Below are 18,687 nucleotides of genomic sequence, written 5' to 3' on the forward strand. Positions count from 1 at the left end.
ATGAGCTCAGCTCTGTCTGGTGGTTTGCTTCCCTTTATTATAAACCCATAGTTTTAGCTCTGCGAATGAGCTTCCGTTTGAGATGGGACATTTGCAGATTATCACAGGAGCAAAGATGTTTCTATCTTCTGTCATCAGTAGCCGCCATGTGGAAAGAGATCCATCCTCAGAGAGAGTTTTCAGATTAATGCTTCCATTCTGTGTGCTAGGAAATGAAATCAGAGTGAATTAAAGTTAGCAACTCACAAGGTAGTAGCTAGGCCAACTTTTCACCACAATTCTGGGTTTGTGAATCCTATGGACAAGACCTTGGGGACAGTGTGGGTCTTTTCCTGCAGGGTCAGCATCACATTGCTTAATCTCCAGGCTTTAGCATCATAATCTGCCCTCTGGGACAGTTTTGGTATTCTACCCAAAACATTGACCCTCTATGTAGTCAGTTTAATTACACTTCTCTTATTCCCTTGAATACAATATATGCCTTTGTTTTTGTCCTCTCGAATGTTGGCAAAATTCTGTTTTTCTTTTAATTTTTTTTATTCTTTTTGGTTTTTCGAGACAGGGTTTCTCTGTATAACCCTGGCTGTCCTGAAACTCACTGTGTAGGCCAGGCTGTCCTCGAACTCAGAAATCTGCCTGCCTCTGCCTGCTGGGATTAAAGGCATGTGCCACCACCACCCAGCTCTGCTTTTCTTTTTAATGGGATGCCTGCAGTTATTATGGTTTTTTTTGTCTTTTTTTTTATTCGATATATTTTTTAATTTACATTTCAAATGATTTCCCCTTTTCTAGCCCCCCACTCCCCGAAAGTCCCATAAGACCCCTTTTCTCCCCCTGTCCTCCCACCTACCCCTTACCACTTCCCCGTTCTGGTTTTGCCCTATACTTCTTCACTGAGTCTTTCTAGAACAAGGGGCCACTCCTCCTTTCTTCTTGTACCTCATTTGATGTATGGATGATGTTTGGGGTATTCCAGTTTTCTAGGTTAATGTCCACTTATTAGTGAGTGCATACCATGATTCACCTTTTGAGTCTGGGTTACCTCACTTAGTATGATGTTCTCTAGCTCCATCCATTTGCCTAAGAATTTCATGAATTCATTGTTTCTAATGGCTGAATAGTACTCCATTGTGTATATATACCACATTTTTTGCATCCACTCTTCTGTTGAGGGATACCTGGGTTCTTTCCAGCATCTGGCAATTATAAATAGGACTGCTATGAACATAGCATATCAGATGTAGGATTGGTAAAGATCTTTTCCCAATCTGTTGGTTGCCATTTTGTCTTATTGACAGTGTCTTTTGCCTTACAGAAACTTTGTAATTTTATGAGGTCCCATTTGTGGATTCTTGTTCTTTAAGCATAAGCCATTGGTGTTCTGTTCAGGAAATCTTCCCCTGTGCCCATGTCCTCAAGGTTCTTCCCTACTTTCTCCTCTATAAGCTTCAGTGTATCTGGTTTTATGTGGAGGTCCTTGATCCACTTGGACTTGAGAGCTTTGTACAAGGAGATAAGAATGGGTCGATTTGCATTTTTCTGCATGCTGACCTGCAGTTGATCCAGCACCATTTCTTAAAAATGATGTCTTTTTTCCACTGGATGTTTTTAGCTCCTTTGTCAAATATCAAGTGACCATAGGTGTGCGGGTTCATATCTGGGTCTTTAGTTCTATTCCATTGATCTTTCTGCCTGTTTCTGTACCAATACCATACAGTTTTTATCACTATCGCTCTATAATAGAGCTTGAGATCAGGGATGGTGATTCCCTCAGTAGATCTTTTGTTTTGGAGAATAGTTTTGCTATCCTGGGTTTTTTGTTATTCCAAATGAATTTGCAGATTGCTCTTTCTCGTTCTATGAAGAATTGATTTGGAATTTTGAAGGGGATTGCATTGAATCTGTAGATTGCCTTTAGCAAGATGGCCATTTTTACTATATTAATCCTGCCAATCCATGAGCATGGGAGATCTTTCGATATTCTGAGATCTTCTATAATTTCTTTTGTCAGAGTCTTGGAAGTTTTTGTCCTACAGATCTTTCATTTGCTTCGTTAGAGTCACACCAAGTTATGTAATATTTGTGACTATTGTGAAGGGTTTCATTTCCCAAATTTCTTTCTCAGCCTGTTTATCATTTGAGTAGAGAAATGCTACTGATTTGCTTGAGTTAATTTTATATCCAGCCACTTTGCTGAAGTTTTTAATTAGCTTTAGGAGTTCTCTGGTGGAAGTTTTGGGGTCACTTAAATATTAAGATCATATCATCTGCAAACTTCCCTTCCAATTTGTATACCTTTGACCTCCTTTTGTTGTCTAATTGCTCTGGCTAGGACTTCGAGTACTATATTGAATAGATAGGGAGAGAGTGGGCAGCCTTGTCTAGTCCCTGATTTTAGGGGGATTGCTTCAAGTTTCTCTCCGCTTAACTTGATGTTGGCTACTGGATTACAATTTATTGCTTTTACTATGTTTAGGTATGGGCCTTGGTTTCCCGATCTCCCAACACTTTTATCATGAAGGGATGCTGAATTTTGTCAAAAGCTTTTTCAGGATCTAATGAAATGGCCATGTGGTCTTTTTCTTTGAGTTTGTTTATGTAGTGTATTACATTGATGGATTTCCATATATCAAACTATCCCTGCATCCCTGGGATGAAGCCTACTTGATCGTTGTGGATTATTGTTTTGATGCATTCTTGGATTTGGTTGGCCAGAATTTTTTGAGAATTTTTGCATCAATGTTCATGAGAGAAAATTGGTCTGATGCTTTCTTTCTTTGTTTGGTCTTTGTTCGGTTTAGGTATAAGCGTTATTGTGGCTTCATAGAATGAATTGAGTAGTGTTTCTTGAGTGTCTATTTTGTGGAATAGTTTGAGGAATATTGGTATTAGCTCTTCTTTGAAGATCTGATAGAATTCCCCACTAAATCCATCTGACCCTGGGCTTTTTTTTTGTTGGGAGTCTATTAACAACTGCTTCTATTTCCTCAGGACTTATGGGACTATTTAGATGGTTTATCTGATTCTTTTTTAACATTGGCACCTAGTATGTATCTAGAAAATTGTCCATTTTGTCCAGATTTTCCAATTTTGTTGAGTATAAGCTCTTGTAGTAGGATCTGATGATATTTTGAATTTCCAGTTTCTGTTGTTATGTCTCCCTTTTCATTTCTGATTTTATTAATTTTGATGATGCCTCTGAGCCTTCTGGTTAGTCTGTCTATCTATCTATCTATCTATCTATCTATCTATCTATCTATCTATCTAGATTTTCTCAAAGAAACAGCTCCTAGTTTTGTTGATTCTTTATATGGTTCTTTTTGTTTCTATTTGGTTGATTTCAGCCCTGAGTTTGATTATTTTCTGATGTGTATTTGCTTCTTTTTTTTTTTAAGAGAGCTTTCAGGTTTGTTGTAAAACTACTAGTGTAAGCTCTCTCCAATTTCTTTTTGGAGGCACTTGGAGCTATGAGTTTTCCTCTTAGCACTGCTTTCATTATATCCCATAAGTTTTTGTCTGATGTGTCTTCATTTTCATTAAATTCTAAACAGTCTTTAATTTCTTTATTTCTTCCTTGACCAAGCTATCCTTGAGTAGAGCATTATTCAACATCTATGTGTATGTGTTTTTTCTGTTGTTTTTGTTTGAATTCAAGTCCAGTTTTAGGCCATGGTGATATGATAGGGTTCATGGAATTATTTCAATATTCCTGTATCTGTTGAGGGCTGTTTTGTTACCGAGTATGTGGTCAGTTGCTTTAGGATGTAATGTTCTGTAAATATCTATTAAATCCATTTGGTCTCTAACTTTAGTTAGTTTCACTGTGTGTCTGCTTAATTTCTGTTTCCATGATTTGTCCATTGTTGAGAGTGAGGTGTTGAAGTCTCCCGCTATTATTGTGTGGGGTGTAATGTGTGCTTTGAGCTTTAATAAAGTTTATTTTATCAATCTGGGTGTCCTTGCATTTGGAGCATAGATGTTCAGAATTGAGAGTTCATCTTGATAGACTTTTCCAGGATCTTCTAGCCTTCATAGTTTCTGGTGAGAAGTCTGGTGCAATTCTGATAGGTCTGCCTTTATATGTTACTTGACCTTTGTTCCTTACTCCTTTTAATATTCTTTCTTTGTTTAGTGCATTTGGTGTTTTGATTATTATGTGCTGGAAAGACTTTCTCTTCTGGTCCCTGCCGTTTGAAGTTCTGTAAGCTTCTTGTATATTCATGGGCATCTCTTTCTTTAGGTTAGGGAAGTTTTCTTCTGTAATTTTGTTGAAGATACTTGCTTGCCCTTTAAGTTGTAAATCCTAGCTCTCTTCTATACCTATAATCTATAGATTTGGTCTTCTCATTGTGTTCCAGATTTCCTGGATGTTTTGGGTTGCAAGCTTTTTGTATTTTCTTTGACTGTTGAGTCAATGCTTTCTATGGTATCTTCATCACATGACATTCTTTTATCTCTTGTATTCTGTTGTTGATCTATGACTCCTGAATTCTTTCCAAGGTTTTCTATCTCCAGAGATGAAAAATCTCTTTGTGATTTTTTTTTATTGTTTCTACTTCCATTTTTAGATCCTGGATAGTTTTGTTCAGTTCCTTCATTTGTTTTCCTGAAATTCTTTAAGGGATTTTTGTGTTTCCTCTTTCAGGACTTCTGTTTACCCATGTTCTCCTGTTTTTCTTTAAGTGATTTTTTTGTTGTTGTTGTTGTTTCCTATTTAAGGGTTTCTACCTGTTGACCCATGTTCTCCTGTGATTCTTGAAGAGATTTTTGTGTTTCGTCTTTAAGGGCTTCTACCTATTCACCCATATTCTCAAGTAAAACCCTAAGAGATTTTTATGTTTCCTCTTTAAGGGCTTCTACCTGTTGACCCATGTTCTCTTGTATTTCTTTAAGTGAGTTATTTATGTCCTTGAAGTCCTCAATCAGCGTCATGAGACGTGATTTTAAATCCAGCTCTTGCTTTTCTGGTGTGTTGGGTTATCCAGTATCTGTTCTTTTGGGAGAACTGGGTTCTGATGGTGCCATGTTGGCCTTGGTTTCTGTTGGTAATGATCTTGTATTTGCCTTTTGCCATCTAGGTTTTTCTGGTGTTAGCTAGTCTTGCTGTCTCTGATTTTGGCTTATCTGTACTGTATGCCCATGTATACATACTCCTGAGATTCCCGTTATTTCAACTGCCCTGAGTGCTTAGTTCTCTGGGAAGTATCAGGAGATGGAATCTTCACTGCAGCAGACCTGGCAAGGTTTTTCCCCAACAGAAAGGGCTTTCGGTGGTGGGAAGAGGAGAAGGATCTAAAGGGGACTGCTATTCGGAAGGTAGAGCTTTTGGTGGTTGCTGGGTAGTGAGTCCTGCTGGACCCCAGGATGCAGCTCTGAGCCTCTAGAGGTAGGAGGGGTGGGGGGTTCTTACCAACTGCCCTGAGTGGCTGGTTCTCTGGGAAGTATCAGGAGATGGAGTATTCAGTGCAGCAGATCTGTCAAGGTTCTACCCCAGGAAAAAAAGGGCTTTTCAGTGTCCCAATATATTTTAAGCCCAGTACAGAATAAGTCCTAATATACTCTTTTAAATATATAATCTCAATATGTATGTTGAAATAATTTAGAGTATCAACACATATTGATTAATTTAAATCTCCTTTATTATACTGCATAGCCTAGAGATATATGTACACATTTATTATCTCACTGTAATTTTCACAAATACTTAAAGCTGTACATGTGAGTTTGTAATTAAATTTTTTATTTGTAATGATTTTAATCATAGTTTATATTTTTGTATTGTCTGATTTTTTTTTTGAAAGACAGATTTCACTATATAGACAAGGTCATTTATAATTTACTAGGTAGACCAGGTTGGCCTGTAACTTACAGAGATCTACTTGCCTTTGTTTCTGAAGTCCTGGATCTGATATCTTCAATTCTTTAAAATTAAATTTTTTCCATGGCAGAAGGATAAAATAATTTGTGTTGATTGTTCACAACAACAAGTGGCAGGGGGAGGGCATTATGAAATTTCCCTGTAGTGGCTAAAGCACAGATGTCTTTGTTTTGTACAGTGCCTTAAGGCACTGAAACCACCGCTGTCCCCTCCGAAGTCCTCTATGAGTACAAAACATAGCCCTCTGTCGCACACGTGTAGTTTTGCTTTTGAAAATGCTCAGGTGGAATAACATTTCATCCTTAAACTCACAGAGACATTGCATTTGCTACTTTCATATATTGCAGATTTTTTAGTTCAGCCTTCTAAAACAATAACACATGTATTTAAGGGTTAGTCCTTTGCCCTTAGAAGAATTTATCATGTTTTGTGTAGACAGTGTCTGTAAATACATGTAATACGAGCTGAGCTGGGAAGTTCAGTTTATCACCATGCTGCTTTACACAGGTATGTCTTTACATGGGGACCTCAGTTTTGATAAGTCAACAGATATTGCTAACACCACACTGCCTCACCATGATGATGCCACTCTGCTGGTTGAGGAGGAAGGAGAGAAGTCCAGGCTGCATCCTGATTTCCAGTTAGCTTAAGCCACAGAGAGGTAGGGCGACTCTGTCTTAACAACCTAACAGTGCAGCAAGAGAAAGATGAAGATGCCAAGTAAATGCCTAAAACACCAGTTCTTCTCAAAACAGAAACTGATAATGTGGACCCACCAATGTTTAGAAGCCAGGTTCACCCAACATTTAACTAGAATTATTTATTAACCCAGGAATCAAGTTGCTTTATTGCTTTAAAGATAGTTTCTTAATGTGCATAGCTGTTGTTGGATATACATCAGTATATTAAAAATGTAAATGACTATTATAGCAAGACTACTGTCAGGTTCTCAGTGGCTGCGGTCCTGTAACTTGGGCAGTGATCATTCAAACTTGTCGAATGGCCTATTGATGACAAGTGTAGTGTGAGCATTTTTACTACACTACTATTTTAAGGCTGCTAATTATTTTAAATATTTTCTAAAATAAGTTTTATTTTATTCATTAGATAGCTTATATTCAATGAGATGCTTTTATTCAAAATATACAACTCATGGCATTTAGCTTTTTATTCTTCAGAGTACATGGAATAAACTAATGACTCAGATAAGTGACGATCATTGTTTAGCCCTTGTTAGCTATTAATTATTTTCTATTTAATGCTTTCTCTACTTAAAATAATCATATCAGAAAATACCTCTAGTGTTTCACTTCTTACCTGTAGATATTTTAAAAATTCATGTGATTTTATATACTGTGGCATAATAATCTGAGGTAGCCTTTCTTTTTCATGTCAGTTATCTAAATGGAGCATCTTTGAAATTTAACTTTGGGTTTATAAATGTCTAATTCAAATCTCTATTTAAAGAAAGTCATCCTCCGAAAACTGGGCACCTCACTTCCAGAAGATCCTGCTATACCACTCCTGGGCATATACCCAGAGGATTCCCCACCATGTAATAAGGATACATGCTCTACTATGTTCATAGCAGCCCTATTTATAATTGCCAGATGCTGGAAAGAACCCAGGTATCCCTCAACAGAAGAGTGGATGCAAAAAATGTGGTATATCTACACAATGGAGTACTATTCAGCCATTAGAAACAATGAATTCCATACAGAAACTTTGTAATTTTATGAGGTCCCATTTGTCAATTCTTGATCTTAGAGCATATGCTATTGGTGTTCTGTTCAGAAACTTTCTCCCTGTACCGATGCCCTCAAGGGTCTTCCCCAGTTTCTTTTCTATTAGCTTCAGAGTGTCTGGCTTTGTGTGGAGGTCCTTGATCCATTTGGATTTGAGCTTAGTACAAGAAGACAAGGATGGATCAGTTCGCATTCTTCTGCATGCTGACCTCCAGTTGAACCAGCACCATTTGTTGAAAAGGCTATCTTTTTTCCATTGGATGTTTTCAGCCTCTTTGTCGAGGATCAAGTGGCCATAGGTGTGTGGGTTCATTTCTGGATCTTCAATCCTGTTCCATTGATCCGCCTGCCTGTCACTGTACCAATACCATGCAGTTTTTAACACTATTGCTCTGTAGTATTGCTTGAGGTCAGGGATACTGAGTCCCCCAGAATTTCTTTTGTTGCTGAGAAAAGTTTTAGCTATCCTGGCTTTTTTGTTATTCCAGATGAATTTGATAATTGCTCTTTCTAACTCTGTGAGGAATTGAGTTGGGATTTTGATGGGTATTGCATTGAATCTGTATATTGCTTTTGGCAAAATGGCCATTTTAACTATATTGATCCTGCCGATCCATGAGCATGGGAGGTTTTGCCATTTTTTGAGGTCTTCTTCTATTTCCTTCTTCAGAGTCTTGAAGTTCTTGTCATAAAGATCTTTCACATGTTTGGTAAGAGTCACCCCAAGGTACTTTATACTGTTTGTGGCTATTGTGAAGGGGGTCATTTCCCTAATTTCTTTCTCAGCCTGCTTATCCTTTGAGTATAGGAAGGCCACTGATTTGCTTGAGTTGATTTTATAACCTGCTACTTTGCTGAAGTTGTTTATCAGCTATAGGAGTTCTCTAGTAGAGTTTTTTGGGTCACTTAGGTAGATTATCATGGACACCATCAGAACGACAAATCGGCAACCAACAAATTGGGAAAAGATCTTCACCAATCCTACGTCAGATAGAGGGCTAATATCCAATATATATAAAGAATTCAAGAAGTTAGACTCCAGAAAACCAAACAACCCTATTAAAAAATGGGGTACAGAGTTAAACAAAGAATTCTCACCTGAAGAACTTCGGATGGCGGAGAAACATCTTAAAAAATGTTCAACTTCATTAGTCATTAGGGAAATGCAAATCAAAACAACCCTGAGATTTCACCTTACACCAGTCAGAATGGCTAAGATTAAAAATTCAGGAGACAGCCGGTGTTGGCAAAGATGTGGAGAAAGAGGAACACTCCTCCACTGCTGGTAGGGTTGCAAATTGGTACAACCATTCTGGAAATCAGTCTGGCGGTTCCTCCGAAAACTGGGCACCTCACTTCCAGAAGATCCTGCTATACCATTCCTGGGCATATACCCAAAAGATTCCCCAGCATGTAATAAGGATGCATGTTCCACTATGTTCATAGCAGCCCTATTTATAATTGCCAGAAGTTGGAAAGAACCCAGGTATCCCTCAACAGAAGAGTGGATGCAAAAAATGTGGTATATATACACAATGGAGTACTATTCAGCCATTAGAAACAATGAATTCATGAAATTCTTAGGCAAATGGATGGAGCTGGAGAACATCATACTAAGTGAGGTAACCCAGACTTAAAAGATGATATGCACTCACTAATAAGTGGATATTAACCTAGAAAACTGGAATACCCAAAACATAATCCACACATCAAATGAGGTACAAGAAGAACAGAGGAGTGGCCCCTTTTTCTGGAAAGACTCAGTGAAGCAATATAGAGCAAAATCAGAACAGGGAAGTGGGAAGGGTTAGGTGGGAAAACAGGGGGAGGGAAGGGGACTGATGGGACTTTTGGGGAGTGGGGGTCCAGAAAAGGGGAAATCATTTGAAATGTAAATAAATATATCAATAACTTAAAATAAAACAAAACAATACAATGAATTCATGAAATTCTTAGGCAAATGGATGGAGCTAGAGAACATCATACTAAGTGAGGTAACCCAGACTCAAAAGGTGAATCATGGTATGCACTCACTAATAAGTGGATATTAACCTAGAAAACTGGAATACCCAAAACATAATCCACACATCAAATGAGGCACAAGAAGAAAGGAGGAGTGGCCCTTTGTTCTGGAAAGACTCAGTGAAGCCTTAGTCAGCAAAACCAGAAAGGGGAATTGGGAAGGGGTGGGTGGGAGGACAGGGGGAGAGAAGGGGACTTATGGGACTTTCGGGGAATGGGGGGCTAGAAAAGGGGAAATATTTGAAATGTAAATAAATATATATCGAATTAAAAAAGTTAAAAAAAAAGTCAATATATTTTTACAACTTAAATATGCTGTCTTATTTGGTTGTGTAGGTCAGAACGGGTTTTGATTTTTTTTGAATATGGAATTTATCAGAAGTGAATTTAGTGATGCTAACTACATTCTAACAGTTGTTTGTATTAAGTAAAACTACTTGTAGCATCCCAGGTGATTGAAGCTTTCCCAGGATATATTTTCATGCTAATGTATTGGTGCCTCAGATTCCTGTAAATGCAGCTTCAGCTTCCTGTGTTTCCATTTGTGTCATGGTAAACTGGGAAGTTCCTTGAGATTTAAGTTCTCTGCTTAAAAGCTGATTTACTGCGATTGAGAAAGCAAAGGTGCAGGAGACCCAGCAGGCCACTTGTTAGTGCTGACTTCAGTACAAACAACTGTGGACCATTTAACCCTAGGGGAGCTTGCGTGATTGAACAAGAATGTTGAAGTTATTTTGAAAAGGAAGAGTAGCAATCTGGCCAATTCTGATCTTCCCTGAGCTCTGCAGCAGGCCTAGAAGAGCTGGCTGGAGTGTTTGTTCTCCAGATGAACCAAGATAAATTTACCTAGAAAAATAAACTTGATATGTTGGTTAATTTTCCATGAACATTTTATTTTAAAATTGGACTAAGGAGGTGTGGGAAAATAGTTCAGCATTACCATTTTGGGTCCAGTTTTCATTATAGACTTGTTAAATGAAGGATACTAATGTAGAAACATGTTTAACAATATCACAGCAAATGTTTTAAATTCAAAAAGAAAATTGAAACTGCATGACAGAGTAGTATAAAAATTTTTCTCAGGAGTACCTACTTCTGAGAAAGCCACAGTCACAAGATTCTTATCAGGATACCCAGGAGTGTTTAAAAATGATTAGATGCTGTTTTCTCTGAACCTATCATCCCATGGGGTATGCTGTTCCTTAGAGGATTTGATTAGGAACGTTTCTGTTCTAGAAAGTATCTCTTTCAAAATGCATAATTGTTACATTGTGTCATCTTTTATTGATTTGACTTTGTAAAAAGTATCTGCTTTGGAAATAGTTTGTGCTTTTTATTAGATATTATGTTAGACAGCTAACCAAAAATAAAATTTCTGAAGCTTTTTAAATTATAGAAATTTCAGATATGATAAATTTAGTAGAAATATGAAAAAAAAAAACCACAAACAGCTTTTGATTATGTTTGGGACAAGGAGCTAAAATTTCCCTTTCTCAGTAAGTCCCAGGACACTGGTTCTCTTGCTGAGCTTGGAGCCACCTTCCTTGTGAGCTCTTGAGGAAACAGTAGTCATTGCCACAGTCCTTCTTGTTCTTCTATCTTTTACAATAGAGGAGAGGAGAAGGAGAAGACACTTCTGTAGCAATGTTGTAATCACCTGGCCAGGCGGACTGGTCTGCAGGCGGGAGCACAGCTCCTGGTTCCCTGTGTGTGCCGCAGTCATGGATGGCTCTTGCTCCCAAGTGGAGTTGATCTAGAGATTAGTGGCTTCTGCTGTGACTGCCTTCCAGGAGAAAAGAGCACATTAATCACTATTGCATGCCTTCACAACATTCTAAGGGACTTTTTTCTCTTGCATGATTACATAGGACATAAACATTTTATTTAAAACATTCAGATCAATAGGATACCATGAGACAGTATGGATGTGTGAAAATACTGGTATCCCACAAGACACCCCAAGACCAAGCTCTTAGCCCCAGAGGGACAAACGCAGGAGGGACACGGACAAGAGATTGAGGTGTAGGAAGAAAGGGAAGGTAAAGAGAGGAAAGAAAGGAGGCAGGAGACAGGGGAAGGATAGAGTGGCACAGGGCTGCCTCTTAGGAGAGAAGAGACAGAAGTGGCTTGTAGGCAGTTTATAAAGGCAAAAGGAGAAAACCCTGAATTAGAATGAGTTCATTAATTTTGATTGGGCATGTTAATCAGGGTAGCCAAAACAGGGCTTTGCATTGGGAGACTTAAATATTTTGATAGTTGGTGTTTGGTAGTCAACCTCAGGAGGAGGAAGTGGCCAAGCAAGAGAATAGAAACTTCTATTGGGGTTGCAAGGAAGAGGGAAGGGGGTAAAAGGGCAAAATCTGTTCAGGCCTGTTAGAGCCCTCTCAGTACATGCAAATGAAAATGTGTGTCATCGTGTACATGTGCACATGTGTAGAGGAAAACTTAAAGGACTGATTCCATCTACCATGTGGATCCTCGGGATCTGATCCAACTCAGGTTGTGAGACTTTTTCCACTGAGCTATGTTAGAGTTCAGATGGCACATTTATTCCACCTGTGTTCACACCTGAAGATCATGGTGTGTACATACTCTTTGTCTCAAGTGTATAGGACCATTTTGGATTTGGGGATTTTTCCAGATTATGGGAATGGGGAACACAATGATTTTTGTAATATGTAGTGAGATGTTGCAGTGACTGGCACAGGTTTGCATACATTTGATTTGTTTTATTTGCCCCTGTGCACATAGCCTAAAGTCATTTTGTATTAATTTTTATGTCTTAATGTCTCAACATAGTATACAAAATACACAATCTTTTGAAGAAAAAAAAAAGAAAATGTGAGTAATGACAGAATGAGAGAGGCAGGAATAGTGTTAATAATTAACATCTACTTATGAAGTGCTGACTATGGAGAAACACTTCCTTTACCATTCTGCTCCTATTTATTCTAGATTCTAGGCATTCAATATCATCAAAGCTAATTTATGAAGGAGGTAATAGACTCTGGGAAGTCCTTATCATAGTATATCATGCTGCCTACTAGGCTCAACCTAATTAACTAGATATAGATTACAAATGCATCTTCTAACAAATAAGCATACTCTATTTGATCTGTTTGTGTCCAGCTTTTACATGCACAGCAGTGATGGCTCTGGCTCCAGCAGCATCTCTCCTGCATCTGAGACTAGAGTTACTCAGCTCTACTTTAAGTTCAAATAAAAGGTTTTATTTTGTTCTAGGCTACTAAAAGCTTTTGAAAACAACAGAAACACCCACCAAATGTTTCACAGCAAACTTGCTACCATGGAATTTAGGATCTTATCCAAGTTCAGTATATACCTATGAAATTAAATAAGCTCATATGTTATCTTCAGGATTTTAGTCATACAAAACATTTCATAAAATCTAACCTAATCTACCAAGAGAATTCTTTCTTGATTTTTACATTGTACAAATCACTTTGTTCCTTTTTTTTCTAAATTTATTCATAAATGCCCTATATCAAACATATTTCTTTTGTAAAAGATGTAGGGGGTAAATGCCAAAAGCCTTCAGCTTCTCTGGTAGCTTCTCTGTAGCAGCTAATCATCTCCATCAAAAAGCAGCAATAGGTAGTAAATGATTCATTGACTGTGATTATATAAAAATATACTCCTAGGCAGCTGGCTGTGGCCCTTGGCTATTTGGAGATCCGTGGTCTCCGAAAAGCTATAATATTATGCACCTACATTATATAAACTGCTTAAGTAGTGTATGTTTATAATGCTTAGCTTCATATGTTAGCAAAATACCATTTATATTATCAGAATATATAATATGGAAAAGTTAAAATTATTTTAAATTATAAATTTCATCTATTTCTGCTTGAGTATCAACATTTAAGTTTGTTTTGTTTGCTTTTTCCTCATCACAGGGAGATTCGATTCAAGCTGGTGATGATTCACTGTTCTCAGACTCTGTTACCTTGGAACAAACTACTAGTAACATTGGTGGGTCCAGTGGCCGTGTTAGTCTGTGGATGCAGTGGGTGCTCCCCAAAGCTACTGTAAAGCTGTTTGCTCCAGACCTTGAAAAAAAAGGCACAGGTAAAGGAGTATTTTTCTTTCTTATTGTAAAGATAAAAAAATATATTATTGCTTTTAGAAGAAATATTAGGTATAATTTTCCTCAGTGTTCTCATTTATAATTTAATTAGCTCATATTCAAGTGTTTTGATTTAAGAATGTGGCTACCATTTAATCTCATCACTATATAAAGCTTATATGTACCTATTCTCTTTGACTTTGTAAAATCTAATTTTGCTTTTTGATAATTAAAATTCAGGTAGAAGGTATGAGTGACTTACTCTGGGCATAGCAATGCATTGCATTGTAAGTATTCAGAGATCCTTAGCTGGTAACACATTCATCTATTCAATAATAACTATGGGTTTCCTATCTTGAGATAGATATATACCTTCTCTTAACATTAAGGGCCCTTTGGCACTAATGTTGCTTATAAGTATTGAAGTCTGTAATCTTTATGTCCTTTAGATAGTCAGGATGTATTAGCCAATGTGAAATATAAGATGGGAGATTTCAGTGTTGCTTGTGAGGAACTCTGTTGATAACAATGTTTGTTTCTTTTTGTAGAGGTTTGCATGGTCAGTGAGCTGGAAGATCTCAGTGCATCCATAGATGTGCAGGATGTGTATACCAAAGTGAAGTGTAAGGTCGAAAGTTTCAGTGTCGACCACTATCAGAGCAGGTCAGTGGCGGATGACAGCTCCAGGAGAGCAGCATTTGTTTGAGCTGATACCATAAGGATGTTTCTGTTCTACAATGTACTCTCAAAGAGAATGCTTAACAGATGAAGTTCTTGTCTTAGTAGTCTTTCATTCGTATCCAATAAAATTTTATAACATGGCATATAGCTCTTCATAAACATCCACATTACTGCTTTTACAAGTACTTCACAAGTATATGCCATGTGTTATAGATTTGCTAAGATGCAGGACACAATTGACATGTCTGATTGCTGCTGCATACTTTGATCTATGTACTCTCTACACTGAGGTGGAGCACCTTCATGCCCCTTAACTCTGAGGAGACTTCTCTTTTATTAGAAGTCATATAAATGCCATAGATAAACATAAAACCACATTATTATCTATGTAGTCCCTCTGTATCAAAAGTAAGATTATATGAAAATATTATTTGTTTGTAATAGATATTTTTTTCAATGTTTTAAAATGATCTCACCATTAGTGTTTCCTAAATAAAAGTACAAATGTTCCCTTTTTTGAATTTATAGTATGACTGAGGGCTTTATTTTTAATTTGAAATATAACACACATACTATAAAAATCTAAAGATACTTTTAAAATATTTTAAATAGTATTGTATTTTCAGTTTCATGGTAATTTCTCCTAGAAATAGTCTTAAGATGTATTTTCTTAATAGATTCATACTATTTATCAGTTTAACCGTTTTTATTGTGTAACTATAGGTGCCCAATGTCTTTTTGTACATGTTCTGCTCTATAATTATATTTCCTAAAATATTTTTGTAAAGATGTCTAGTTCTACTTCTATATTTGTCTTTTCTCACATGTCTATGTATTACACCACTAAGTACACATCCATAATAGATAGTTAGAGATTATCATTATAAAGTACACAATATAACAGTTACTCTGTTGTAGAACTTGTTAAAATATTATCCTGATAATCAGGTGGCCATTATTTTTCTCATTAATTATGAATGGTTCATTGATATTTGATGCTTTCTTTTCTTTGATTTCTTCCCAGTACATATTTAAAATGAAATGATTTTCCATGTAATATATCAATTGAAGAACGGAAGCAATTTCTGATATGAATAATATGTACTATAATTTATTCTTAATTTTCCTGTTAATTTATATGCATTCTAAATTATATCTAAATTTTAGATAATTTATCAGTATAATGATGTGCTTACTAATATATTTTAAGATGTATCTCCAGTGCTTAGCATATATTTTACTAATATATGCTAAGCACTGGAGATACGGAGTTAAATAAAATAGACAAAGATTTTTACCTCTTTGTAAAGAGGTAAAATCTATAGAAGAGACAAAACTTAATAAAAAGAACAACAGTTTAATCTGTCATCGGGAGAGTGACTCCCATGCAGCTCAGAGCATGTCCTGTGGCTGGCAGAGGCTCTTCAGACTGCACTGCTGCATCTGAGCTTAGCGCAGCATTCTCTGCTTTACAAGTGCTGGTATTTTGATGTATGGTCAGTTTATTAATTGAGAGAAATTGAAGAGAACATATAATGTGAACTTATGTTTTCCAGGCCTGGGGAAGGTTGGCAGTCAGGACATTTTGAAGGAGTGTTTCTGCAGTGCAAAGAAAAACCTGTGGTGAGATTCATTTAGTAATTTTTATTTTTGAGAATATATTTTAAATTGTATTTGTTTTACTTTGCAACAGGAGTAATGATATTAAGAGTTAGAACTCAGGACACTCTTTAAGACTTCTTCCTCTAAAATTATTATATTTTGCTAAGTCTTTTAATCTGCTCATGTCTTGTAACCAATTTCTTTATAGCAGTTAAATAAATTTATCAAAATGCAAAGGTAGGATTGTATCACATTTATTAATATATTTTATCATTTATGAATTGCTATGTTGACATTTTAGAAGATTTTTCCTTTTATTTTTTTTATTGAATATCTTCTTCATTTACGTTGCCAATGGTAAAACCTTTCCCGATTAACCCCCTCCCCAGAGACCCCCAACCCCTCCTCATACACCCTGCCTCCACATATATGCCCCTCCACCCGACCCATTCCCTCCCCCCTCCCCCCTTCCCCCGATTTCCGTTTGTTGGGGCATCTATTGAGCCTTTACCTGACCAAGGACCTCTCCTCCTACTGATGCCCAACAAGGCATTCCTCAAACACACTTTTTGCTGGAACCATGTGTGCCCCTTGGTTGATGGTTCAGTCCCTGGGAGTCCTTGGGTGTCTGGGTGACTGAAATCATTGTTCTTCCCATGGGTCTGTAAACCCCTTCAGGCCCTCCAGACCCTTCTCCAACTCCTCCATTGCGGACCCCACGCCCAGTCCAATGGTTGGCTGCTAGCATCTGCCTCTGTATTTATAAGACTCTGGCAGGGCCCCTCCAGAGACAGCCATGGCATGCTCCTTTTGGTATGCACTTCTTGTAATCCATAGTAGTGTCAGGGTTTGGTGACTGTTTATAGGATGAATCCCCAGGTAGGGCAGTCTCTGGGTGGCCTTTACTTCAGCCCCTGCTCCACACATTGTCTCCCTTATTGTGAGTATTTTGTTCCTTTCTCAGAGGAACCAAAGCACCCTCATTTAAGTCCTCCTTCTTTAGCTTCCTGTGGTCTGTGAATTGTAATTTGTTTATTTTGAGCTTTTGAGCTAATATCCACTTATCAGTGAGTGCATACAATGTGTGTTCTTTTGTGATTGGGTTACCTCGCTCAGGATGACACTTTCTACTTCCATCTATTTGCCTAAGAATTTCATGAATTCATTGTTTTTAATAGCTGAATAGTACACCATTGTGTATATATACCACAGTTTCTGTATACATTCCTCTGTTGAAGGGCATCTGGGCTATTTCCAGCTTCTGGCTATTATAAATAAGGTAACTATGAACATAGCAGAGCTTGTGTCCTTATTATATGTAGGAGCACCTTCTGGGTATATGCCCAGGAGTGGTATAGCTGGGTCCTCAGGTAGTATTATGTCTAATTTTCTGAGGAACCGCCAAACTGATTTCCAGAGTGATTTTACCAGCTTTCAATCCCACCAACAATGGAGAAGTGTTCCTCTTTCCCCACATCCTCTCCAGCATCTGCTGTCCCCTGAGTTTTTCATCCTAAGCCATTCTGACTGGTGTGAGGTAGAATCTCACTGGGGTTTTTTTATTTGCATTTCCCTGATAACTAAGGATGCTAAACATTTCTTTAGGTGTTTTAGAGCCATTCGAGTTTCCTCAGTTGAGAATTCCCTGTTTAGCTCTGTACCCCATTTTTAATAGGGTTATTTGACTCTCTGGAGACAAACTTCTTGAGTTCTTTGTATACATTGTAAATTAGTCCTCTATTGAATGTAGGATTAGTAAGATCTTTTCCCAATTTGTTGGTTGTCATTTTGTTCTATTGACAGTGTCCTTTGCCTTACAGAAACTTTGCAGTTTTATGAGGTCCCAATTGTTGATTCTTGTTCTTAGAGTATAGGCCATTGGTGTTCTGTTCAGGAACTTTTCCCCTGTGCCCATGTGTTCAAGATTCATCCCCACTTTCTCCTCTATAAGCTTAAGTGTGTCTGGTTTTATGTGTAGAGTCTAGATCAGTTGGTCTTGGAGATAAGAATGGGTCGGTTTGCATTTGTCTGCATGCAGACCTCCAGTTGATCCAGCACCATTTGTTTAAAATGTTGTCTTTTTTCCACTGGATGTTTTTAGCTCCTTTGTCAATATCACTCGAGTGTAAGCGTGTGGGTTCTTTTCTGGGTCATCAGTTCTATTCCATTGATGTTTTTGCCTGTCAGTGTACCAATACCATACAGTTTTTATCACTATTGCTCTGTAGTAGAGCTTGAGGTCAGGGATGGTGATTCCCCCAGAAGATCTTTTGTTGTGGAGAATAGTTTTTGCTATTCTGGGTTTTTTGTTATTCCAGATGAATTTGAGAATTGCTCTTTCTAGATCTATGAAGAACTGAATTGGGATTTTGACGGGGATTGCATTGAATCTGTAGATTGCTTTCGGCAAGATGGCCATTTTTACTATATTCATCCTGCCAATCCATGAACCTGGGGATCTTTCCATCTTCTGAGACCTTCTTTGATTTCTTTCTTCAGAGGCTTAAAGTACTTGTCATATAGATCGTTCACTTGCTTCGTTAGGGTCACAGCTAGGTATGAAATATTATTTGGGACTATTGTGAAGGGTGTCATTTCGTTAATTTCTTTCTCAGCCTGTTTATCCTTTGAGTAGAGAAAGGCTACTTACTGATTTGTTTGAGTTAATTTTA

General features: G+C 37.5%; 1 protein-coding gene across 5 annotated transcripts in view; it reads left to right on the forward strand.

Annotated features, from left to right (window-relative positions):
- Vps13b (vacuolar protein sorting 13 homolog B) overlaps nt 1-18,687 on the forward strand; it is a 564,131-nt gene that overhangs the window by 288,671 nt on the left and 256,773 nt on the right. For all 5 annotated transcript variants that reach the window (XM_052160919.1, XM_052160921.1, XM_052160920.1 and 2 more), the window contains exons 26-28: nt 13,563-13,734; nt 14,281-14,395; nt 15,970-16,036. In XM_052160919.1, coding sequence (XP_052016879.1) covers nt 13,563-13,734; nt 14,281-14,395; nt 15,970-16,036 — 354 coding nt within the window. The remainder of the gene's footprint in view (nt 1-13,562; nt 13,735-14,280; nt 14,396-15,969; nt 16,037-18,687) is intronic.

Source organism: Apodemus sylvaticus, chromosome 17, assembly GCF_947179515.1.
Source record: "Apodemus sylvaticus chromosome 17, mApoSyl1.1, whole genome shotgun sequence".
Classification (NCBI taxonomy): Eukaryota; Metazoa; Chordata; class Mammalia; order Rodentia; family Muridae; genus Apodemus; species Apodemus sylvaticus.